This window comes from Paracoccidioides brasiliensis, assembly GCF_000150735.1.
Source record: "Paracoccidioides brasiliensis Pb18 unplaced genomic scaffold supercont2.2, whole genome shotgun sequence".
Classification (NCBI taxonomy): domain Eukaryota; kingdom Fungi; phylum Ascomycota; class Eurotiomycetes; order Onygenales; family Ajellomycetaceae; genus Paracoccidioides; species Paracoccidioides brasiliensis.
The window spans coordinates 3,336,346-3,360,153 of NW_011371359.1; the positions used below are offsets into that span (position 1 = coordinate 3,336,346).

At 47.2% G+C, this 23,808-nt stretch overlaps 7 protein-coding genes and 1 non-coding gene across 8 annotated transcripts; 5 read left to right on the top strand and 3 right to left on the bottom strand.

The window, feature by feature from the left end:
- Positions 1 to 2,714: 2,714 nt before the first annotated feature.
- On the top strand, positions 2,715 to 3,334 carry PADG_02243 (uncharacterized protein; the record flags this gene model as incomplete). The annotated part of the gene is made up of 3 exons (XM_010758971.1): positions 2,715 to 2,917; positions 3,026 to 3,115; positions 3,226 to 3,334. The coding sequence occupies 3 exons, from the start codon at positions 2,715 to 2,717 to the stop codon at positions 3,332 to 3,334; spliced, it is 402 nt and encodes a 133-aa protein (XP_010757273.1).
- Positions 3,335 to 4,473: 1,139 nt separating this feature from the next.
- On the bottom strand, positions 4,474 to 4,597 carry PADG_11399. Its single transcript has one exon. It is a non-coding gene; the product is annotated as a tRNA-Gly (tRNA).
- A 1,589-nt stretch (positions 4,598 to 6,186) lies between these two features.
- PADG_02244 (uncharacterized protein) lies at positions 6,187 to 7,823 on the top strand (the record flags this gene model as incomplete). The annotated part of the gene is made up of 4 exons (XM_010758972.1): positions 6,187 to 6,261; positions 6,391 to 6,636; positions 6,729 to 6,941; positions 7,023 to 7,823. 4 exons carry the CDS (start codon positions 6,187 to 6,189, stop codon positions 7,821 to 7,823), a joined length of 1,335 nt encoding a protein of 444 aa, XP_010757274.1.
- Positions 7,824 to 8,881: 1,058 nt separating this feature from the next.
- PADG_02245 (uncharacterized protein) lies at positions 8,882 to 11,805 on the top strand (the record flags this gene model as incomplete). Its single annotated transcript, XM_010758973.1, has 5 exons — positions 8,882 to 8,976; positions 9,093 to 9,228; positions 9,315 to 9,492; positions 9,582 to 10,714; positions 10,789 to 11,805. The coding sequence occupies 5 exons, from the start codon at positions 8,882 to 8,884 to the stop codon at positions 11,803 to 11,805; spliced, it is 2,559 nt and encodes an 852-aa protein (XP_010757275.1).
- Positions 11,806 to 13,537: 1,732 nt separating this feature from the next.
- Positions 13,538 to 14,910, bottom strand: PADG_02246 (adenosine kinase; the record flags this gene model as incomplete). The annotated part of the gene is made up of 5 exons (XM_010758974.1): positions 13,538 to 13,577; positions 13,683 to 13,796; positions 13,889 to 14,226; positions 14,345 to 14,686; positions 14,767 to 14,910. The coding sequence occupies 5 exons, from the start codon at positions 14,908 to 14,910 to the stop codon at positions 13,538 to 13,540; spliced, it is 978 nt and encodes a 325-aa protein (XP_010757276.1).
- A 1,266-nt stretch (positions 14,911 to 16,176) lies between these two features.
- Positions 16,177 to 16,822, top strand: PADG_02247 (uncharacterized protein; the record flags this gene model as incomplete). The annotated part of the gene is made up of 2 exons (XM_010758975.1): positions 16,177 to 16,497; positions 16,667 to 16,822. 2 exons carry the CDS (start codon positions 16,177 to 16,179, stop codon positions 16,820 to 16,822), a joined length of 477 nt encoding a protein of 158 aa, XP_010757277.1.
- A 1,213-nt stretch (positions 16,823 to 18,035) lies between these two features.
- Positions 18,036 to 20,550, bottom strand: PADG_02248 (uncharacterized protein; the record flags this gene model as incomplete). The annotated part of the gene is made up of 5 exons (XM_010758976.1): positions 18,036 to 19,244; positions 19,320 to 19,688; positions 19,757 to 19,886; positions 20,048 to 20,217; positions 20,347 to 20,550. 5 exons carry the CDS (start codon positions 20,548 to 20,550, stop codon positions 18,036 to 18,038), a joined length of 2,082 nt encoding a protein of 693 aa, XP_010757278.1.
- A 2,012-nt stretch (positions 20,551 to 22,562) lies between these two features.
- Positions 22,563 to 23,543, top strand: PADG_02249 (60S ribosomal protein L2; the record flags this gene model as incomplete). The annotated part of the gene is made up of 3 exons (XM_010758977.1): positions 22,563 to 23,103; positions 23,255 to 23,340; positions 23,406 to 23,543. 3 exons carry the CDS (start codon positions 22,563 to 22,565, stop codon positions 23,541 to 23,543), a joined length of 765 nt encoding a protein of 254 aa, XP_010757279.1.
- Between the last annotated feature and the right edge of the window lie 265 nt (positions 23,544 to 23,808).

Genomic DNA, 23,808 nt, shown 5'->3' on the forward strand with positions numbered 1-23,808 from the left:
TCTTGTTCGTTTTACCCCATTATATCGCCTTATATTGGCTAAAGTCTCATCAACATTCTGCAATAGAACGTTGAGCTTGCAACCGCTCTCCCACTTGACAGGATCTATTCACGGTGTTCTTGCACCCAAGCAGGACTCATACCCAAGGCAAGTTGTAGTACAAACTACTACAGCTGCTGCTGCTGCTGCTACAACAAGCATTCCGCTTGCTGGATGGATCGACAAATGCTGGAAAGTTTTTACGAAACAAGCTCGGCGAATGTTCACCGCCCAGCCCACTGCCATATAGCTAGCGAATGACATTGGCAATAACCTCTACGAAAGGTCCCTCCCCCGTTGTTGGACCACATAACTTTGTCAACGCACAACAAACACGAGATATACATCTGGACACGAAATTGGGGGCCCAATATAGGTATTGGATGCATGTTAATTTACAAGCGTCGATAAAACTTTGAAGAACTGGTTTTGTCAACTGCTTAAATTGTCGCGATTTCACACGTTGTTGTTTATAAACACCGTTGAAATGTGGACGTGACAGATGCTTTTGTCTAGGCAAGTTGGTTGATTAGACTTGTTTCTTCTCGCTTGAACTGCACACCCGCTTTTAGCATGCCCGGTCCAGAAAAGCTGCGTATGCTGGATTGATGGCTGATTTGGCATTCCCATTTTTACGTGTAGGGACGTTCCTGGAGCTTCCCCCCATTTATGATAATGATGGTGGTGATGATGTCTGTTTGGATGCCTAAACATGCTGGGCCGAGAACATTTGGCTTGAAGTGTTTTCGTGAAAACCTCGTATTCATAACAGAAATGTTTGGAATTTGCTTGCATTGATATTTTTCAGCAAGCTGACTTTGAAAGTGGATTATGTTTCTTATGTATGCTAATGAGGAGAAATATTCACAAATACAGTTCAATGTATTACTTGCTGTATAGTAATTATACTACATCAAACAAATGGCCAAGCTGAACAGCAGACTAATCTCTCGATAAATATTATTTTCACACATGTTGCTAGTCTCTCCAAAAAAGATTGTATGTGTCATCATGCTTTACTTTCATGTTTTCATCACCCTCTGTCGAGCTGTTCAACTGATATATTTCACTCTACAGGCAAATCCTGACATCTCTAAGATAGAAACAAATATTTTGCTTCATTTCTAATCTCATCACTCAGTCAAATTCAATACTACTACTCATCAATTCAGAGTCAAGGAATATATTCTATTCTTTCTATCTATATGAAATCAATTACAGCATTTTCAGTTCAGAGGGTTAGAGGGTGGGTCATGGGATTCGTTGAGCAGAGGTAGGTCTTCAGTTGCTTGTTTACTAGGTTTTGGAAGACGGACATATGTTTCTGAAATGTTTGATTAAAGAGTTGTTCTGAGGAGCCAGCTAACACAGCCAGGGGATCCCTAGCTATGTTTTTATTTACAGGGCAGTGTAGTTTTTTCATGAAATTGAGATCTGAATTTTGATTTGAAGGGATCCATTCGAGATTATTCTGGCAAAAACTTAAGCAATATGTTGCTGACAGCTCAATCCAAGGGAGGCCTGTCCCTGTTGTTCAACTCAGACAAGAGTACCGACTGGCCTGGTCCGCTGGCAAATGCTCTATATCATTAAAGAGAAAGGGAGAGGAGGAAATCCACTTCCATCACCATTTGTGGCCTGTAGTTGTTTTAACAACTTGCAGTTGAAACGATGCGCTGGTTGCCCGTTGCGCGTATTTGCAGGGAAGAAGACCCAGGGCGTCTGATGAACTGGAGCAACAGAGGAACAAACCTCGAAACGAATTGTTTTCATGGTTGTTCTTTTTCTTTTTCTTTTTTTTTTTTTTTTGGAGTATTCTGACTCATACAAAATAATTTTTGATAGCTTGACGTAAACATGCCGACTTTGGTTGTTTGGTTGTTGTGGAAACATGCCGCATAATCATTGATATCATCCATCTTATTAGATTCTCCATACCAGCCCATCCCTGTCCCCCAGGGCACATTAATATAGGGCTGGCAGGGATAGTTATCATTTGGCTGACCTGAACAGAAATCGAGGGGGGGCCTTCGTTTCAATCTATGAGTCATCGATGGAGACTTGCAAGCAGAAAGGCTTGCTTGAGATTGAACCATCAGTCAAAATCAGCATGATGATCTCTGTGGGAGATGGTTTGGAGGGTTGGGCTCTGTGGTTAGCACGGCTCAGGCATGCGGCAGTTGCCATGGCAACTATCGGGACCGCGAAAACAGGCCGTAGTTATCATCATATATCATCGGTCCCAAGCTGGACAACAAGTTCCGTTATTGACTGGGAACCATCTCTGTTGTTTGCTTTAAAAGTTGCATTTAAAATTACCTCGTGTGAAGACAGAGTCTGTTGTTGCTGTCAACACAAAATATAACAATTTACTTTGGGTGTGAGTAATATAAAACGCCGCCACTTGCTGTCAGCTCTCTTTTGTTTAATAAAAAAAACCAAATCTCACAACTTCTCTGCTCTCAAACAAATCCCCAGTTTTACCCATTCTGCTTCATTCCAAAGAACTTCCCTTTCTCACGACTGTTCGGTTCCTTCTCCGGAATCTATATCATCAAGCAAATCTACTACGAACCTGATACAACCTCCGCAATCCCCAGCCTGCATAACCCTGTAGTGGAGCACTCCTCTACCATCAACAGCCTGTATCCGATCTGACAACCACAACTCCCACAATGGAATCCAAACTTACAAGCCCCTCGAAGGCTGCTCCTCTCTCCGATCGTTCGACGAACACACACCTCTCGAATACAAATATGGCAAGAGACGTGCCACAGGCGTCATCCGGAGACTCTGACTTTGACCCCAAGGCTGCAAACATGAACTCGATGGAATATCACAGACAAGTGCTGAAGGACAAGATAGAGAGTGGGAAGAGGTGTGGTTTTTGTGTCTTGTCCCTGTTGTTGTGATACATGCTACTGTCATTCCGCCGTTACAACATTGGACATACAGCTGATATTTCATTTTTGCGCGCAAATGATAGTGAGAAAGGGACATACGTCTCTCCATCAGATGGAATCATGAGCCCATGCACCAAGAAATTGAGCGAACTTAAGGGAAAGCGGTTCAAGAAGTACTATATGTTTTTTTTTTTTTTTTAAATTAGCTCATCCATTCCAAGATTCATGCCAAATGTCATACTCCGAACTTGTCAACTAACACCGTTTTTCTCTACATGAACAGTGCTGGCAAGCCGCAAACCCTCTTCGCAAAGGCTATTGGCAGGAAGTCCATTGAGAGAATGAACGACGAATTCAAGGGCGGATCACCATCTTCAGAAAGGAATGCCTGAGCCACCGGGATTAAACACTTGGGCTCCCATTACCGGCTGAGACGTTTTTCGTTGAACTCTGCTTGCTTTTTCATTCTCCCTGATTGAAATTCTCCTTATTCCTAATAAGCGTTCTCTGTCCCTATTGCCCCTTTCTTCTCTGCACTTGCACATTCTTGATTACTCTTCCTTTTTCTTTTTTTTTTTTCCCTTCTCCCTTTACTTCTAGTGTTTACGCACTTATGCCCTTTATAGCGAGTTTTCTCTGATCTCCAGTGTATTCGGCTAGAGAAATCTGTTCTATTTTCCTTCGCTTACAAGGCTGTTGCTCTTTCGGTGTTGTTTTCCTTTTCTTCCTGTTTTCTCTCTCATGTTCACCTTGTTTTGCGACGGAAATCGGGGCGTTCTCTCGAATAACAGATAAATTTATTATACACTGACATGATAATGGATTTGGATTTGCTTTGTTCTTTTAACTGGGTTATGTGGCAGCTACGGGAACCACCGCCCCGCCGTGCCCGTTTGAAATGAGCATATCGGCCATCTTTGTTCTTTGCTTTTTTATCAACCAGTTTCATTTGGGGAATTTTTCATTTACACTGCCTGTTTGGTAGCTTCAATGACCAACGCTGGGCATGGGCTCATGCTTCAAGTTCTGTCATCCCCGATAGCACCAATCGCATATTGGTATGACCCTTTCTGTTGAAAATCTGCTCGTCTCATCAAGCTGTATTGAAGGATGTCTCCGTGTTCATCTTCATCTAGGAACTCAACACATGCGATTTCTACAGGCCCTACCTGTGCCGTATAGCAGCAGGAACATAGGGAACAAAAAAATCCGTCTGTCCGTAGAATATAGGTATACCTATGCCTGTTCAACCTTTCTTATCTCAAAAGGAATTCACAGCGACTATGATTCATATGAACTAACTTCTTCATGTTACACCATATTTTACAGCCAAAATATAGTGTTCGTCGCACGACCATCGTAACATGTCAAATTAGAGAGAGATATTTTCAAGATAAGCTTTTCATTTCTCTCAAGCAGCATCTGTAGGCATTGAATGCTCCAACTTCTTTACACTCATATTGCACAGAGACAGCCAAATCACTCATGGTGAGTGAGGCATATTGAGATTTGGAGCGGCAAAAAGAGCAGCTGCATCGACCGGGAATCGGACCCGGGTCTTCGACATGTCTAACTTGTTTGTTTGACACTTATCGACCGTTTCCACAGCGGTGGATGATGGGAATGTCGGATCTTAACCATTGGACCACCGATGCCAGACAACACAACATCCTAGTGGCCTCACAAGAGCAGATGACACAGCTGCGGGGAAGGGACAACATCGACAAGGACAGACTGTGAACCACACAGTCAAGTTAATCAGATATTCATCTACATCCACGACTTCCTTCACCTCCCCTGTCTGCTTCCTCTCATCACCTTCGCATTGTAATAGGTGTTGTTGACGTAGACGTAGAAGAGCAAATATGCGATTAGAAAACAGAAAACATAGTTTCAGCACGCAAATTAGTTACAAGCCAAGACTATCTAAGTAACTACACCACACTGGGAGGCTCCAGGCTTGCATGACACACGCGCTTAAACACAAAGAGAGGGAGGGGAAGCGAGTGTGCAGTTGGCCCGCGGCAGTGATACGAATAAAGAGGGGGTGATGATATAATAGAAACGGGAGGAATTGCAATTTTCAAGAAGGCTTGAACCGCCGCCATCAGGAATCACGATCTATTTGAAATAGTTAATCGCGCACACAAGTCCGGATGTGTGACATTTTTTCCCCTATGAGGTGCAACTAAATTGACTGACATTGTGGGGGGGGGGGGGGGGGAAATTGTGCTTAGAGTGGTCTCTAAATAGGCCAATTTCAAAGGCATCATACGAATCAATAAATACGTGATGCTTCCTGGCCGGGTTTGAAAAGGTAGATAGAAGATCGCTCACTGCCGCAGCGTCGGATACGGAGAATGCGGTAAAAGCGAGTTGGGTTGAATGCATCAAGTTGCTTGTCAGACATCCCCCCTGATTCCCTCACGAGTGATCGCAGGGTGAAGGGCCAAGGGCCAAGGAAGAGTCCGGAGCGCTGGTTTAGAAAAGGGGTTTATGCCTGTGGCTAGATTGGGGGACATTTAACTTGCAATTCTTTCTGTCGTTGAGGGTGTTTAGATGGTTTTATCTTATGGTTCTGTGATCTTGTTATGAGGGTTTTGATTTGAGATTGTGATCTCCAGTTTGTCAATGATGTTTCTAGACTGCAAAAGGACCCGTGTATCCGCATCTAAATATGTGGATCTTGTAACTATCTGGTGGCCTGATATTCATATGGCGTGTAAATGCTCCGCGCTTTGGTAGCAGTTTTAACTAAATAGTTAACTACCGCCTCCAGCGAGTTTATTATATATCAAGCTTCCGGCGGATGCGGGGATACGAACACAGAATAAACAACAACAACAACAAGCATACACACGGCTCTGCTATATACAGAAGAAACTGAGGGCTGATACATTGAAAAGAAGTCGTTCACTGCAACGGCGAGCATCGACCCGGCCTGGGTTGGTTATTGGTGCCAGAGAGCTTCCACAGCCGAGGTTCAACGTGCTGGGCCGAATAGCTCCTCAACGTTCAACGCGTCAAATTCCTGCCTAGGTACGAACAGCGAATGGATGGAATCGTGCGTGTCCGTATTTTACGTCCGGCTAATCCTGTGTCTTGCTTTAAATACACCAGCCTTTCTCCAGATTGAAGCTCTGAAGTTTCGTTCCTCTTCCCTTTTTCCTCTACCATCAAACCCCGGCAACGTTAAACTTTCCCCGCAACCGTTAATCCAAATAACCACATATTCCATCCAATCATGTCGGCCAGTTCAAGAATTCCCCCCATTGCGCTGCCCTTCGTGAGTGAGCGGGCAAAGCGAACCCTGGATTTGGTATGTACCGCGCTTCTATATAGATCCCGTGACATTTTCGGCATGCCGACTCGAATGCCGACGCCCCCACAACCCCCCAGTTACTGTCCTAGAAGCCCTCGCTGACCCACGCCATTTTTCTTACTTCAGGTCCAAAAATTCGTCGATGAAGAGTGCACTCCCGCAGACGCTGTTTTCAAGGCTGAGCTCGGCGAGGGAGATAAGAGATGGACCACTACCCCAGCCATCCTTGAGGAGCTCAAGGCTAAGGCCAGGAAGCTTGGACTGTGGAATATGTTCTTGCCCAAGAACCATTTCAAGGAGGGCGCTGGGTTCAGTAACTTGGAGTATGGACTGATGGCGGAGTATTTGGGCAAGAGTCGGGTGGCCAGTGAGGTATGGGATTACTCGTTGCAGTTGCAGCTTATTTCTCACCATCTGTTCTATTGGCTGGTTTGTTGACTTCCCCGGCCGACGAATTTATATAGGCTACCAACAATGCCGCACCGGATACTGGAAATATGGAGGTGTTCGCGAAATATGGCAGTGAGGCACAAAAGAAACAGTGGCTCGAGCCACTCTTGGAGGGCAAGATTCGCTCAGCTTTCCTCATGACGGAGCCGGATACCGCCTCCAGTGATGCCACAAATATCAGTCTTGATATCCGACGAGAGGGTAACGTATATGTCATTAATGGCCAGGTACTCTCAGCCCAGCGATGTGCTTTATATAACTCCATGCAATCTTTACCGAGATCTAACATATACACCCGCACTATCTAGAAATGGTGGTCATCCGGAATCGGTGACCCAAGATGTAAAGTCTACATCGTCATGGGCAAAACCGACGCCAGCAATCCCGACCCTTACAAGCAGCAATCCGTCGTCCTTGTCCCCTCCGATACACCCGGCATGACCATCCACCGCATGTTGAGTGTCTACGGCTATGACGATGCCCCCCACGGCCACGGTCACATTAGCTTCAAGAACGTTCGTGTGCCTGTCTCTAACATTGTCCTTGGTGAAGGCCGCGGTTTCGAAATCATCCAAGGCCGCCTTGGGCCCGGCCGCATCCACCACGCCATGCGCGCCATCGGCGCCGCCGAGCGTGCTCTCGACTACCTCATTGCCCGTGCCAACGACCAGTCGCGCAAGCCCTTCGGCAAGACCCTGGCTGAGCACGGTGTCATTCTTGAATGGATCGCCAGGTCACGCATTGAGATTGACGCTGCGCGTCTCGTCGTGCTGAATGCCGCGATCAAAATTGATCTTGGAGATGCCAAAGGTGCGCTGAAGGAGATTGCGGAGGCCAAGGTGCTTGTGCCGCAGACTGCGCTGACGGTCATTGACCGTGCGGTGCAGGCCCATGGCGCTATGGGTGTCTGTCAGGATACCCCGCTTGCTAACATGTGGGCGAATATTCGGACGCTGAGGCTTGCGGATGGTCCTGATGAAGTGCATTTGCAGCAGATGGGGAGGAGGGAGAATAAGCAGCGCAGGGATGAGTGCACGGAGAAGATCAGGAGGCAGAAGGAGAAGTCGCAGCAGCTGTTGAGTGCTAAGGGACTGAAGAGTCAGCTGTAGATCTGAAGCCTGTCCATTTTTTCTTTTACTTTTATGTTCTTTTGGGGGGGGGGGGGGTGTCAATTACATCTCCATAGATACAGCTGTAAACGAGGATTGTTTTATGGCTTGAAATTGGTTTTAAATATTTATCTGTATATAAATTTGGGGATCTGTGACGACCATTTACTATTCTTATTTTCATACATACATGTAAATTCCTCCTCTATGTATTAAATCCAGCGTAAATAAACCCAACATACGAATCAGATAAATACCTTTTTTTTTGCCATTGTTTAACCACCCAGCCCAGCCCCTATCACAAAGCGGTGACAAGCAGCAATAACTATATTACGCTCACTTGGCGATTTTCTCATAATTGTCTCAACACAGCATTTCGCCCAGAAAAAAAAAAAAAGAACTATCCGGACGAACGCGTTTCAATCTACCCTTCCTACCACATCCCCAACCTTGCGCAGGGAACGGTCCCACCACGGCGCCCGCTGTCGTCTCTCTTTGATCCAGCCGTCAAGCGCCTGCTCCCCAATGGATTCGAGTCCTCCGGCGTTCTGGCAACCCATCTCCGACTCGCGACTGGTCACCATCATCTGACCCAAGCGCAAGCGCAGCGCAATACGCTGGATTAGGAAGAGGACAGAAAGTGGACTCGCCTTGCAGTGGGGGTTCAAGCCAGCACGGGGATTTGTCCGCAGATTCTTTGTTATTCTTGTGACTTAGCTGTCACTCTTTTGCTAGAGGTGTTCCTGCTTACGCTCTTGCTCTCTCCCCTATCTCCCCTATCTCCCCTTTCTCCCCTGATATCTACCTCGAGGGAGCGGAGTGGGGTTGAGGCAATGGCAACGGGAGAACGGGATGGTACAAATGATGTTGTGATGTAAGTGATTGTTTCGAAATGGAACGAACAATACCCCACGTACCCCGCAACTGGACACAATCCACTGGCGGAAAGTGAAGGAGGTCCTGATCTCGCGGGAAACTAAAGGGAAAGTGAAAATGCAGAGAAGGAGTAGATTTGCATATTGGTTATTTGCTCCGTTTACTAATTCGTCTCTTTCTGAATGCTTAGCTCCGAACTCGACGGCGAAAAGGACCTTTTGAATGCCCTGGCTGAAAAGGAACCTACGTTTGCTGAGATCGATGATTGTCTTGCTAAGTATGTACAGTGCCATCTTCCTCTGCTGCTTTTCTTTAGCGAATCTAACTGCAAAAATAATCCCCCGAACATGTCACGGAGAGGTGCTGATTGTGGGGTTCCGCTTTTTAATACAGGTTCCGCATCGCATGCCAAAATGCCATCTTCCAGTGCTTCGAGAACGGAACGGAGTCTGCATCTCTGAGTGTTGAACGCCGGCTATGGGAGATACATGTGAAGATTAACACGCGCTTTCGTAAACTCTTGTCTCGTGTGCGTTTAACAGATCCTTTACTTTTTTTTCAATTTCCGTCTTTTCTCCGTTCCTTTCTTATTTTTGCTCATCCCCCGTTCACTAGTTCCGAGACAGCGATGCGCAGAAAAAGCGACCCGTCGAGAAACGAAAGTTGCAAAATCACTATTTGAACTTCATCAAATCTAGCCAGCGCTTTTATCGTGGCTACATACAGCATCTCGTTTCTAGATTTAACATCATCCCCGAGTTGGATAAATTGGCCAAGGAACTTAAGTTTGAAAGTAAGATATGATATGGGAATGAAATTGAAAGAAAGGGAGACAACTCGCTGATTATTGGTTTTTTTTTTCTTTCTTTCTCGTTCAAACAGCCCTTTCTACGGACGATAAACCGGATATTTCGGAGGATCTTCGCAAGGCCGTTCTTCTTACCTGCCATGCCACCCTTATTCGACTTGGTGATCTTTCCCGCTATCGTGAGATGGAACTGGTTCCGCCAACGAAGAATCGCAATTGGGACCGAGCTGTTAGGTTTTATAAGTTGGCTGATATGAATAACCCTGACTCGGGAATGTCTCACAACCAGCTTGCCGTTATTGGGCTTGCAGATGGAAACCATCTCCAGGCAACTTATCATCTGTACCGTGCATTATCTGCTCAAGAACCTAATCCGACATCGAATGGCAACCTGGAAATCGAGTTCAAAAAAGTTTTAGCAGCCTGGGCCAAGGGCGAGCTTATTGCAAACTCGAAGGATGAGAAGACGTCACTTATCTCGTCGTTCGTATACCTCCATGCCCAGTGTTATAAAGGGGTAGATTTTCCGGAGCACGATGAGCTTGAAAATGAGATCCTCAGCCAAATAGCCGTGGACCTCAAGGAACTTTCTCTGCCTCTGCATCTGCTTCAGAAGGTTTGTTTGATAAACATTGCTGCTGAAAATTACGCAAATGCTCGGCGGACGAATGGGAAAGAAAAGGATGGCGTGGAGCCCGCACGCGATGCAGGGTTGTTCTTCCAGAGACTCAATGTGAAGACCTTCTTCACTCTTTTGCAAATATTGGTTGCTGAACTTGAATGCTCGGCTGCGGCAAATGAGTCTGAGAAAATAAGCCCAGTCGCTCAATGCGTTCTGCCCTCCTTGAGACATTACAGTTCCTGGCTACTTTCGAATAGTGGCTCCTTGATCTGCGAGGATCAGGATACTCCGCTATATGTACAGATCAAGGAATTTTGGAAGATGTATGCGAGCACCTTGAGTCTGCTCACATCGAGCTTTGATGTGCCTAGCCTCTCCGAGGTCAGCTATCTGCTCCACGAGGACGAAGATACTCTGGGTTTCTGCCCGTTGGTTAATGATGTAACATGGCGGAGATACTTTAATGAACATGGGCAGAAGAAGCCGAGGTCGGATGACGTTAAGGAGAAACAACCCGTTCACATTGAAATGTTGTTCCGGGTTCGGGAGTTTGTTATTGATGGACTTGATTTGGTCGTTCAGGAGGTACTGTTGTTCCTTTGGTTTTTTCTGGAATTGCACATGTTCAAGTGAAACTATTTGCTAACCATCGTCCATAGAAAATCCCCATTATTTTAGCAGAGAACAATGAGACAAAACTGTTCGTCTACAAAGAAGAAGGCCTCCCCCAATTTTCAAGCCCGAGCGGAGGCCATCACCACTCTCTTTCCTCAACCAGAATAGATCGCGAAGACATCCGGCCACTTGAATCCAACAGTGGGGTAATGGAATACGCAACATCTCAGTCTGCCTCCGCATCCATCTCTTTCGCCATGAACCAGATGGTTGACAACCTCGTCGAATCCGAATCAACTGAAAGTTGCCCGCCCATGGAACGAACTCTCTCATCATCTACCGCATGGCAAAACGCAAACCTCAACAATGCCAACGCCAATCGCGGAACTCCACAACGGGACAGCGGCGAGCCCTCCGGCAATAGCAATGACACAGGAACGGGAACGGGAACTTTCCATCCATATAGTCCAATCATTGAAGCTGAGGCTCCGAAATCCTACTCCCCCCGACCAGCTCTGCCAAGTATCTTAAACACTCCCTTTGCACCGCAGCCAGGAGAAGCCATATCTCCTGCAACCCGCCCATCAACCGCCATGAGGCAACGTGACCAGTGCCAGCATACCATAGGTGCAATTAATGCTGCTTCAAATAATATCGGCGGCTCATACCCTCAGCCACAAGATTTTCCTCTGCAGCAGCAGTACGTCATGGGCTACCAAAACAACTTACAACTCCCATCCAACCCCCACGACTACGCATATGCAACACGCAGCATATCCCCAACGCAGACGCAGACGTCAAGTTTCCAATACAATAATGATGGCGGGTATAGCAGTCGACCACTTCCAATGGCAATGCAGCAGGCACCCCCAAGTCTCCCAATCAGTGGCTTTGTGGACAATAATATCAACTTTTATCAGTTCAATGAGCGGGTATTCGGTCAACCGTCCAGCCCGTATTATCCACGTTCATCACCCTATGTTCCGGGATCGAGTGTGAATTCTAATACCGCGGGTGTTAGTGGTCCGACACCACCGTGTGGACGGGGGTTTGGTGGGTGATTTTTTATTTAAGAGGCACTTTCTGGTGAATTTTTTTTTTCTTTTTTTTTTTTATGGGGATAAATAATTTTATCTTTTACTGTGGAAAATGGGAAGGAAGGGTCCCGATTGTATTCTCTTTCTCCAACCTTCCAACGGATCTCGTGTGATCGTGGTGGTATGGACTGGGAGATAAGCTTGCTTGCTGATTCTGAAGAAAGGGACACGGAATAATTGCGGAGTAGTCTGGATGCGCTATTGATTGAACATCATGATACACGACGGTCGGGAGAAGATGGTTCTTACTCCCCCTTAAGAACTCTCGTTGCTGCTTTCGGCACACTCATTTACCCCTGAAACCCATCTTGACCTTGCCGGGGCAGAATGGTATTAGGAATGCGCCCAACCACGCTCTTTTTCTTCAATTCCAGAATAGCTCACCAAATCAACTATGAAGATCTAATCCTCATACATTGACATGTACCGCAACCCCGTGTGGTTTCCTCGACCACCAGCCAGTCACGGCCAACAACAGCACGAATGGCACCAGCACCAGCAGTTCAGAGGCCCGCCTAGTTACAATTCCAAAACAGAGACCCAAATTTTGAACGGACCTTTCATTCTCTCCTTCTTTGTGCCAAACGCAGGAAACATAGCCTCCACCCAGTGGAGACTGGTAATAGGACCCGATATTTCATTGCGCCCCTTTCGCCTCAAAGACAAGGATGTCACTCTCCCTTGGCGGTCCCCGTGACTGCCCATCCAATCTTGTTTTCAACAAGACTTTGTCCGCACGGCAAATGAACGAACAGTCCTCTGCTTTTGAGCAAGATGCATTGATGGATGGATGGATCGATCGGTCGATCGAACGATCCACGATATGTTTTACTTTTGCACCAGTTTGTATTTGTCAATTTGTTTGAATGTATGGCGTGTTTTGCTTCCCCCCTGCTCCGTTCTGTATGCCCGTTTGTTGTGTCTGTTGAGATTTTGATACACAGAACCTTCTACACGTTACCTGCGTTGAAACACCTGCCGTTGTCGATTATACATGTATGGATGGATGTAGAAGTAGTTGATTGGTTTACATACTGCCATCATAAACTGCACAGAAAGTTTATTATTTCCCCGCTGAACTGGTCGAATATTCCACCATCATTTAAGAGAATGCATTTTACTTTGTAAAAACGTACTTCGTTTGCTGACAATGACACATTCCTTTTATTATACTCCGTACTTTTATCAACTTTTACCTGCATTTACTTGTTTTTAATATGCATTCTTAGCGATCTTTTCCTCTGCTGTTTAGATATTCGTAGTAAATGCTTGAGCGACATTCATCCGCCATGCTACATGTATCATTCGTCATAATACTATATCTGGTCTAAACGGGGGAAAAGTGTTGAACGGGCAAATTGCAGAATATGTCTAATGTCAGCGGGTTGAATTGGATGAATTTCTTGTTCATCCCATCGATATCGATCAGGAGAGGGAGGAAAATTGAAAGTATCTAGACAACAACATGATGAAGGGTCTATATCTGATAAATTTTGTTTGAGAAAGCGGTGTCTGCATTGTTTATGGGTATCTGGGGTTGAGCCTGTGGAATTTTTTTTTCATTTTTTTTTTTTCATGATGATCTGATGGAGGGAAGGAATGGCAATGGAGTTGAGTCTATGGATGTTTTTGAGGTGAGTCCGGAAGAAACTTTTTCATATTTTTTTTTTCAAGTCGGAAAAAATAAAAACACTGCTTATGAAGAAGGCTTGTAGGTTTGTTTGGGGAATGGGTAGCTGGTTGTATTGCACGTAGAGGTCAGTATTTTGCCCTGGACGTCTCGGGGTTGGGAGACGACAAAAGGAGCAGCGGGAAGATAGATATGAATGGGCTGAACTCACGATGGACCCAATTCCCTGATGCTGAGACTGGCGAGCCAGTGGCCCATGTCAACGCTTTGTTCGAGCGATTTGCCCTCCACGATACCGGCGCAGAAGCCGCCAGCGAAGGCATCACTATATTTCTCGAAAGAAAGAACAGATATCAGTATGCAGCATAAGCCATACTACTAAGCGATTCGTTTTATTGTAGGTGGTGAAACTCTTACCCTGCACCGTTAGTGTCATTGATCTCCTCCTTCGCAATAGCATGGACGGATGTGCGTTTAACCTCGACATTCCCCTTTGCATCAGCCACTGCAGCGATGGTAGGATCAGTTCCCTGCGTGATGATAATCGTTCGAGGTCGCTGAGTGTTCTTCTTGGACAGCGTGGCCATCTTCTTGGCGATTTGTTCGATGTCGGTCAGGCCCCAGTTATGGGCTTCGGAGTAGGCGAGGGCCTCTGCCTCGTTGCCTAGGACATAGTCTGTGTATGGCATGACGCTGTCGAGTTGGTCCTTAAAGAATTGGCAGATGAAGGGGGCGGAGAGGGAGAGCAGGAAGATCTATTTGCATTGGCGAGATGGGCGAGGGGGGTGAAATTAGACAAATGGTGTCTGATCTACAGGAGGGGTGGTGGGAGGGGCAACTGGTGCCGTACATGACGGTTCCAAGAGGACGTACCTTGTTCTTCCCAGCGGCCTCTTCAGCTAATGCCAGGATAGCTGGTACGCACACGGTCAAGTGGTAACCGCCGATATAGTATATCTTGGCCTTCTCGACCAGAGACCAGATATGTGGCTGCTTCAAGTGGTCCAGCTTGTACTCGTTGGATGCTGCAAGATGGGTGCAGAGACTTCGGTCGTGGCCTGTGATTATGACACCGCAGCGACCAGTGGGCTGAGTTTCATCGACACGATACTCAGTGTGCAGACCAGCCTTGTTGCAGGCTTCTTGGAGGATTTCAGCATATTTGTCTTTCCCGACACAGCCGATGTAGAGCACCGAGTTTGGCGGGAGAATGTACTACATTATTGACATGATTAGGCCTCAGACTCTCCAATTCGCCGACGCCCGCACTCTTAAAGAGAAGTAACAGTATATACCTGAGCACCACGAGCAGTATTCTGCGCAGCTCCACCTGCAATCAATCTGGCACCGTGGTTCTGTATCAGGTCCTCGTAGAGGCCCATGTGCTTCTCCTCCGCAAGAATGGCATCGTTGGGTTTCAACCCGTATTTCTCGAGCATGGCAGCATCTCTGGACCATAACTTAGTACAGACTTATTAAAGCTACGCAGTTTTAAGGAAGCCCGGAGAATTCCCTATTTTTGAACATACCCGACACCCTGAATATCTAATGAGGGGCATGTTAGCTAGGGGGCTGAGCGGGATGCGCAGAGGGCAAGTTGATGAATACCTAGCAGGGGATTCTCTAAGCAGAGAAGAGGATATCCTTCGGTAGCAGCCATTGTATTTAGGAAATAGTTTCAATTGGTATCCGTGCAGTTTTGTTGCTGTGCATACAGTCCGGTTGGAGGGAGATGTTTTCCTGTAGCGGTTTTGTTGTGTGTTTTTCCAGGGGTGGGGTTTGGGCTGAGCTCGGCAAGTTTTCTCTCTGCAGTTCAAGTTACTTACGACAATCATATCAAATCATATCATATCGTTACATGTCGTTACGACGCTGCTCTTAAACAAGCCGTAGAATCCTCATGTATTCTTATTCGATTTCTTATATATTGTCTGCCGGCGCTGCACTGAATCCTATATATATATTTCTATGCCATGCCTCTTCGGCGCCGCCCATCTAGCACCCGAGTTTCATTCTCATCTAGATATTCTCATGCAACACCCGATGTTGGCCAGCAGTTAACTAACCCCCCTCTCAAACTGGATTTCTCTCGTCAGCAACCTCTTCTCCAGCCGTGTATCACCGGCTGACACCGCTCAGGCTACGTATTTCTCGTCGTGCCATGCTAGACCAGCAAACGTCCTCCCCACTCCCCAGGCTGCAATTCTATCTCCGGTTAAGTAATCTCCCCCGCAAGCAAGCCAAACATATAGTTCTGGCCAGCATCTTCTCTCTTCTCAGGCTGTATGTATATCATTGGTCAGAACCTCTTGAAGCTCTGTGTTCTCTTAGTATTTGCTCAGCGGCATCTCAAACCCATATATTCTTATATCATGTTTGCAAGCCAGACGAATAGTAATCCGAATTGAAGATTTCATGGGATAGATGCATGTGAGATCACATTACACTTTAGTCCTTGAAAGTTTTAAAAAAAAATATAGAGGGGAGAAGAAGAGATGCTGAGTGAATTGTGATCGATGAGTGATGGAGACCTAAAAAGCTCTCCTGAACTGTTAAGATACACACTATAAATATTTAAATCAGTTTCCAGTTAAATCTTCAGTTTTGTCAACCAACACACAAGTTACAGACACTAACTCACCTTCACCCTCAACATCAAAGTACAATCGCCCACAATCCACAACGCCCTCTGAGCCACTCTCAAAATGACAGACACCGCCCTCCAACTCGCCGAAACCCTCCAAACCGCCTCCATAAACCCCCGTCCTTCCCCCGCCCATGACATCAACCCATCAACTGCAGTCGACGAAAAGGAACCAGTCGCAGCCACAACCAGCCGCCACCGCCTCCCCTCAGATGCAACATCTATACCATCAGACATAGTCGATCCCAGCCGGACGATACGGCCTCTGCAGCGCGCACCCTTTCCACCCCTCCCAGACCTGCGCTTTGAGCAGAGCTACCTGGCCAGCTTGAAGGGGGCGCAGACCTGGCAGAGGGTTGTGTGGATTACGGTGCGGGATCAGGTAAATGGATTTTTTTTTTTTTTCTTTTCTTTTCTTTTCCCATACTCTTCTATATCCTTTGTTCATTTGGCTCGCTGGATCAAACTGTTTGAGCAAACAGTTCCTTTTCTTACCTGTCCATTCGATATTCTGATGACGAGACTAACTAATATAATTACAAAACACACAGATCTTCCTACCCCTCATCCAAGGAACACTGTGGACCCTTGCTCTCGCAGGTTGGCGCCATTGGAACCGCGGCGCCCAATTTACTGGCAGGTCCCTGGGGACGAGGATACGCCGATGGTGGTGGAACGTGAATAACTGGAAGATACCCCAGTCATGAATGGATCAAGCGGCAAAAGAAAAGTATTCATTCCATATACATATACATATAAATATAATACGATTCTTTTTGGTTACCACGGTAGCACGCGGTGACCATACACGGGATGTTTTTGCGCTGCACAATCTGAGGCCACCCGGCTGCCACCGCGGTGGCCCTTCCTTTGGTCGGTTTGCAGAATGGAGGAAGGCCGGGGGTAGCGTTATACTGTTTGATTTGATGGATTGTCATATTTTGATGAAAAGCACAGGTCCCTTGGTGGGTGGCGGGTTGAATCGTTGGTCTGGAATATCAGATGCTCGTACGGACCACGGTGGTTGGAAATGGTTTCTGAACAGAGGCATTTTCTACGAGAGTGACGGGCTTTGGGGGATTATATCCCTAAATCAAATCATCGCTCAGGTATATCAGTATGTCCATGTAACACCTCGTTCCAGGAGAAAAGCCGTGTATATATAAAAAAAACCCATACCGGAATAAGAAATCAAGGCAATAAAAATATTTGCCGTTTGTGAAGTGTGTGTTATTTTAATTGCATCCAGCGGCCTTGAAGCCTCAGTCTACCTAGGCTGGGAAAAAGGAAAGCAAATAGCCCGGGAGCTATTAACTACCCCCATCGAAAACCCGCTTGAACAAAAATGAATTAAGGTAAAGAACGAAAGAGAAGCATGAAAGAAAACTGCTGGTATCCCTACAAACAACCTCTGCAAACGCAGAAGAGATACGCTTAACATATCACCAGAAACAAATAAGAAGATGGGCAAAGAAAATCCACGAAAGGGGATATATATCCACACCTGCCAGCTGATGTATGTTCAGTCAATCAAGACGAAGATGCTGAAAGACATCAAGGGTTGAAAGAAGAAGAGGAGAGAAAAAAAAATCGGTCCCATGAAAAACAAAAAACAAGGAGTAGTATCTATTCCCAATTGCAAACGCAAACTGGGTAAAAAGTGAAACGACGCGTGAAGAATCCCATCCATCAAAGGAAAACCGAAAATGAATGGACGAAGGTAATATCATCCCCGTATCTTCCCTCTTCCCTGCTTCTTCAAAGGGAGACCGCGAAATTGTACGCCACTGCTCAAGAAGACAGAAAACGCTCCGACAAGATATCTCGGTGGACTCTCTGAAACGGAAATACGGAGGATGCAAACCGTAGACGTAAATTTATATGCGCTATATCCGAGGAAAAGGCATGCTTAAAAGGGAATCATATAACTCCGTTTTGGCCGTGGTCGGATGCCTGTGGAAGTTTCTGTTTCTGCTGCTGCTGCTGCGGCTGCGGCTGCTGTGAGACCGGGGCATCAATGTCCATCTGGGTCATCTGCAGGTCTATCGCGGTTACCTGGGGAAGAACATCTTTGTTCTTCGAACATATCACGGATGTTGCCAGGTGTGTGGCGGACTGGGGGTCAGCGGTTGGTTTATCTGATTGGATAGGTGGTGCAGGCGCATTATGTATAGGCACATGTACAGCGAATGGCTGCTGCTGCTGTTGCTGCTGTTGCTGCTGTTGCTGCGGCTGCGGCTGCTGATGATGATTTAGCCCAGGCAGCTCGACTGCATCTCCCGTTGTCGTTGTCGTTGCTGTCGGCTGTATAGATGGCTGTTCACTCGGGGTGCCCGCGGCAGACGTGACAATAGAAGAATCAGGAGGCGACTTCGAGTTCGCGGTCGAAACCTGTCGTTGCGGTCGTGCACTGCTGCCATTGCCCATATGCTGTTTTCCCTTCCCATATCTCAGCTGCACAACCAGACTTTGATTCCGACCAGCTCCATCTCCGTCTCCACTTTCACCAACATCAAAGTCATCATCCCCATCACCAGTGCTCGACTCGCCATCGCCATCACTCATATCCTCATCTCCATCTCCATAATCCTTATCCTCATCCCCACTATTCCGCCCATTCCCACTCGACACCGCCTCAGACTCCTCATCCATCTCATCAACAGCATTATATCCAGCAATATGACTACCCGCCCCATTGATCAGCCTCCCGGCTCTATTCCGATGCGCTCTTCCATTTTCCGCTGACACAGGTTGTTCATCATCATCATCATCATCATCATTCCCCCCGTCCCCTTTACCGTCCTGGTCCCCGCCGTTGCCAACAGGCAACGACACTTCCTTGCGTTGACAACTCAACATGGACTCGCCATACGATCCGCCAATGCGGGCCTTTACCTGTCGTCCGCTCGCGGTGAATGTAGGGCCGGCCGGTTCACCGGGCGTAGAGAGACGGGAGTAGCGAGTTGATTTACGGGTTGGTAGGCGGTCTAATGAAAAGTCGTCGTCTTCGTCGGAGTAGGTGTATTTTAGTTTCTTGCCGCGGGTTCGGCCTTCGTAGAGAGAGAAACCGGGTTCCGGGAGCGCAAAGGCTGCTTTTCGTGCCAGACGATAGTCACGGCGTTTTCGTTTCTGGATGATTATTCGTACAGGCTTAGCTTCATATTCTACATGGATGCTTTAGGTTCGGTTGGGTTGATGTCTCACCTCTTCTGAGCCCTCAAATCTCGGAATGCTGGTATATATCTTCTCACTCAGCCTCTTAGAATGCTGCGATTTCTCCTCAGCCAGCGCATCCGCAACACTCTTCAATTCAGGAATTGTGCCTGCGACACTCCACCACGTCCTATTTTTCAACGCAGGATTGCTTTCGCGGTACAGTCTGAAATGGGTATCATCTCTGCCTTCAATGAGCCAGTAGCGCCGCTTATAGGCATCATTCCCCCAGGGCTGGACGGATAGAGGCTGGTTGAGATCATCGTCGTGTCTCGATTGTTTATAGGATTCTTTCAATTTGGCTTGGACTGCGTCGGATGATGAAAGAGCCCAGAGTATCAATGCTTTGAGAAACGAAAGCTGCAAGGTAACGTTTTTAGAACACGGACTAACGCATGGCGCATATTATTTTGGAACAGATGGCTTACTCGTTCAGTTGGAGTCAAGGAGGCAAAGCTCCCGCCGCCGTGAAGGGGGTTTTTACCGCCCCATGCCCGTGGCCACTGTGATGAATGAGTCTGGACAACTTCCTCAAGCGCGCGTTGGTAATGGCCTTTGCTATATCATAGACAACACCACATATCAGCATATCAATTCTCACAACTCTATTACAAGTAAAACATGTAATGTCTTGTCTTGGTCGTAGCGCCCAAAGAAAAAGAAAAGAAAAAATAAAAGGTAAGGATGGGGGGAGACGGTCGTGGGGGAAATTGACATACTCAACATCCTTCTTCCTATTAAGACACAGCCCAATTAAAGAGCACAATAACCTCTCAATATGATCTCCAGGGACAGTATCCGTAACCCCATTCTCGATGTCCTGCGGCCCATAATGTGGAAGGGATTTGGGAAAGACATCGCTAAATCTGGACCGGAACATCACAATGAACTATAGATGCGCCATAAAAAGAGGGAAATGTTAGCAGAAGCGCGTCTTATATATCACGACAACCAGCACGCGTTACCACTCGCCTGGTACAGGGGAGGAATATAATCGCGTAGGACCCAAAATACTGACCGCGATGTCTGGATTGTCTGCAAGGACATACTCGTGTGGCGGCGAGGGGGCACGTTTGGGGGGCGGAGGAGAGGCGGGTTTGGCGGGCTTCTCTTGGGGCTTAAAATATTTTTCGAGGCCGATACTGCGGTTTATGGAGGCGGCGACTGTTTCGTCGTCTGTGGACGGAGCAGACGACAGCGAGGACGAATCTGAGTCCGACATGGTCTCGTGCGCTGGAAGAGACAGGTAGCAGAGGAGGGAGGAGTTGGTAGTTGGGTGGTTAGTTGGGTTGGTGTGGGCGAGGGGGATAAGGTAGTTTGTTTCTATGGGCAGAAGAGCATGGGTTTGAGTTGAGTTGCTAAAAGTCAACCTTTTCTGAGTGCAGCGCGGTTATGACGCGGTTCTCTCGTCTAAGGAGGGTCCCATTGGCTACGGATAAGGGTTCAATTCCCGTGTGTCACTGGCAAAATTACAGAGAACTCGAGCTATGGATGGGAAATCAACAGGTCTAATTTTTTTCATATTGTGAAACTCATTGCTATATAGGCAGGCCCCAAGCTAGGGATCGTCGCAACTAGCCACCCCCAAGGGCAGAGATGTGTCCCACAGGCGACAAACCAGCACAATCCATCTCAACAGACCAAAGTTTCGCACGGCCAAAAGGCTCGGGTGATGATTCTTCCTTTCTAATACCAAACTTCGGTGACAGCGCCAGTCCTTTCTCGCGAGAAACCATCCAAAACGCGTCCAGAATGGGGCCATGTCGTCCGAAATCGTAAGCTAATCTGCTTGGTTCCAGTGGAACTGCTGGGGTGATAATGTTGCTTGGTGCTTTGTTGCGTTTTTGCATTTGGAAAGCGTCGCTAAGCGCTCGCTAAACCACACCTTGGGCTTCCAGAACACGCCAACACAGCCGTATACTCCCCAACTTCGCGGTCAGATACTCTGATCCACGCCATATTCGAAGATTGTCTGTTAAGTGTTTAAGTATACCAACGCCAAGCTGCGGTGGCATGGCACGGTCAAACATGTATTGGCCCCCACACGGCGTTAATTCGAGCAATCAGGATTTTGAAACATGTGTAACAAAAAGAACCTTGATTGCACGCAAGACATCCCACTGAAGGGTCAAGTTCTTGACTTGAAGTTGGTTGCCATTGTTGTCGCCTAGATAGGCATTCCGTCCGGATGCACGGAAATGAAAGGTGAGCGGGAGGATCCATAGAGATCCGCCAAACAGCTGATACACGATGAAACAATAGAGATAGATCTGTATGTTAATAGAGAAATGAAAGGACGCAAATATGAAAATATGGGGGAAAATATAAAAAATGTAAATAAAAATTCCTTGATGACATGCAAGTGGTTCTGTTTGTGGATATACTCGTAGCTCCATTAGATTCCCGGCACCTAGGAGAGCTTCTTTCCAGTGCGGGATCTCTGATTGAAGACAACACAACCAGAACACAAACAACTGGTTGATATGCGCGCTTGAAGATAAATCACCAACCAATCGTGGTTGATGCAATTCTTTACCGCCGCGCACTACCCGCGCCAGGGCAAAACAGCACGAGGTTATCTCGAGACATCTCTCCTCGTTCGTTCATTTGCATCTCCCATGTAAGTCTCAAAACCCCACATCGTATATCCCCCCGCAGCAACAGTGGATGTTGCAATGCTGTATGGTGCAGCATAGAAGCGACGTTCAGTTCGGAGGTTTGGCTTGGCTTGGGTTGTTTAGAAGTTTTTGTCGGGGAACCCCCTTGGGAAACCTGCGCTAGAGCCCAACCGGGTTAGCTTAGCGATGCACACCCGAGAGCCCACAACAAGATTTGACCTCAGCCAATTTCAGTGTGCGAGACGTAGGAAGTCGAATATCAATCGCCCTTGGGAATATTCCGCCCTCCAACGCCCAGCCCACTTCTGCGAACAGGTACGAGCTGCTGCCATCTTTGCCATCTATCGACCACCGCTGCGTTTGTTTTCGCTGACATTTACCTTTCCTGCACAGTAAGACGCCATGGGTCGAGTGATTCGCAATCAGAGGAAGGGTCGTGGATCGATTTTCAGTACGTACGCTCCATAGGATATATTCATTTCTTTGCAAACCCCCGATCTATCATCCATTGCTTCCAGCGGATCACGTATGGGGAGACTGGGAGTTATCAGGAGAGGAGAGAAGTAAAGCAGGCGACGGAGGATGAATATATTATGCATAATGTGTAAAAAAAAAAATGTCATTCTTCTATATGCCGTTGCTAATTCCCAAACGCCAAATAACAGCGGCCAACACCCGCCTCAACAAAGCCCCGGCCCAATTCCGCACCCTCGACTACGCCGAACGACACGGCTACATCCGCGGCGTCGTGAAGCAGATCGTCCACGACCCAGGCAGAGGAGCACCGCTCGCCAAAGTCTCCTTCCGCCACCCGTACAAGTACAAGGATGTCATCGAGACCTTCATCGCCAACGAGGGCATGTACACCGGCCAATTCATCTATGCGGGTAAAAATGCTGCCCTGACGGTCGGGAACATCCTGCCCCTGGGCTCGGTGCCGGAAGGTACCGTCGTGACCAACGTTGAGGAGAAGATTGGCGATCGTGGTGCCCTGGGTCGCACTTCGGGCAACTACGTTACTGTCATTGGGCATAACCCCGAGGAAGGGAAGACTCGTGTTAAGCTTCCCAGCGGGGCGAAGAAGGTTGTTAAGAGCCGTGCGAGAGGGATGGTTGGCATTGTTGCTGGTGGCGGGCGTACGGATAAGCCGTTGCTCAGTACGTTCTGCCCTCGTCCTTTTATCCTTTTTCTTCTATTTTTTACACTTCATTGTTCAAAAATCACCGGGATCCATGCTTGCAACGAGACTTTTTGGACAGAAGAAATACACACAAAAGCATGATTCTAACCCAATAAAAACACTTACAGAGGCATCCCGCGCCAAGCACAAGTTCGCCGTCAAGCGCAACTCATGGCCCAAGACGCGTGGTGTTGCTATGAACCCCGTCGACCATGTAAGTTCATTCCTCTACACCCCATGAAACAATCCATCCCATAACTAATCAAAACACCCCCCCAGCCTCACGGTGGTGGTAACCATCAACACATCGGTAAAGCTTCGACAATCTCCCGGTACGCCTCCGCTGGTCAAAAAGCCGGTCTCATCGCTGCCCGAAGAACTGGTCTGCTCCGTGGTACCCAGAAGACCAAGGATTAGAAGGGAAAAAAAAGGACTTGGGTGTTGGCCTATTGTTTTTTTCCCCCCTCCTTTCCTCTTCTTCTCCTCTTTGTGTTATCTGGGCGATTTGCTTTTTTGTTTTTTTAGTTTTTTAGTTTTTTTTCACTTTTTTTTTTTTTTTTACATTTTTTCTCCCTCATGTCCCCCTTGTGCGTTGTTCCTGTTGTTTCCCCCCTGCCCTCTTTTATTAGCATAAGTGCAAATTATGATGGGTTGGTTGGAGTGGGAATAAAAATATTTAAAA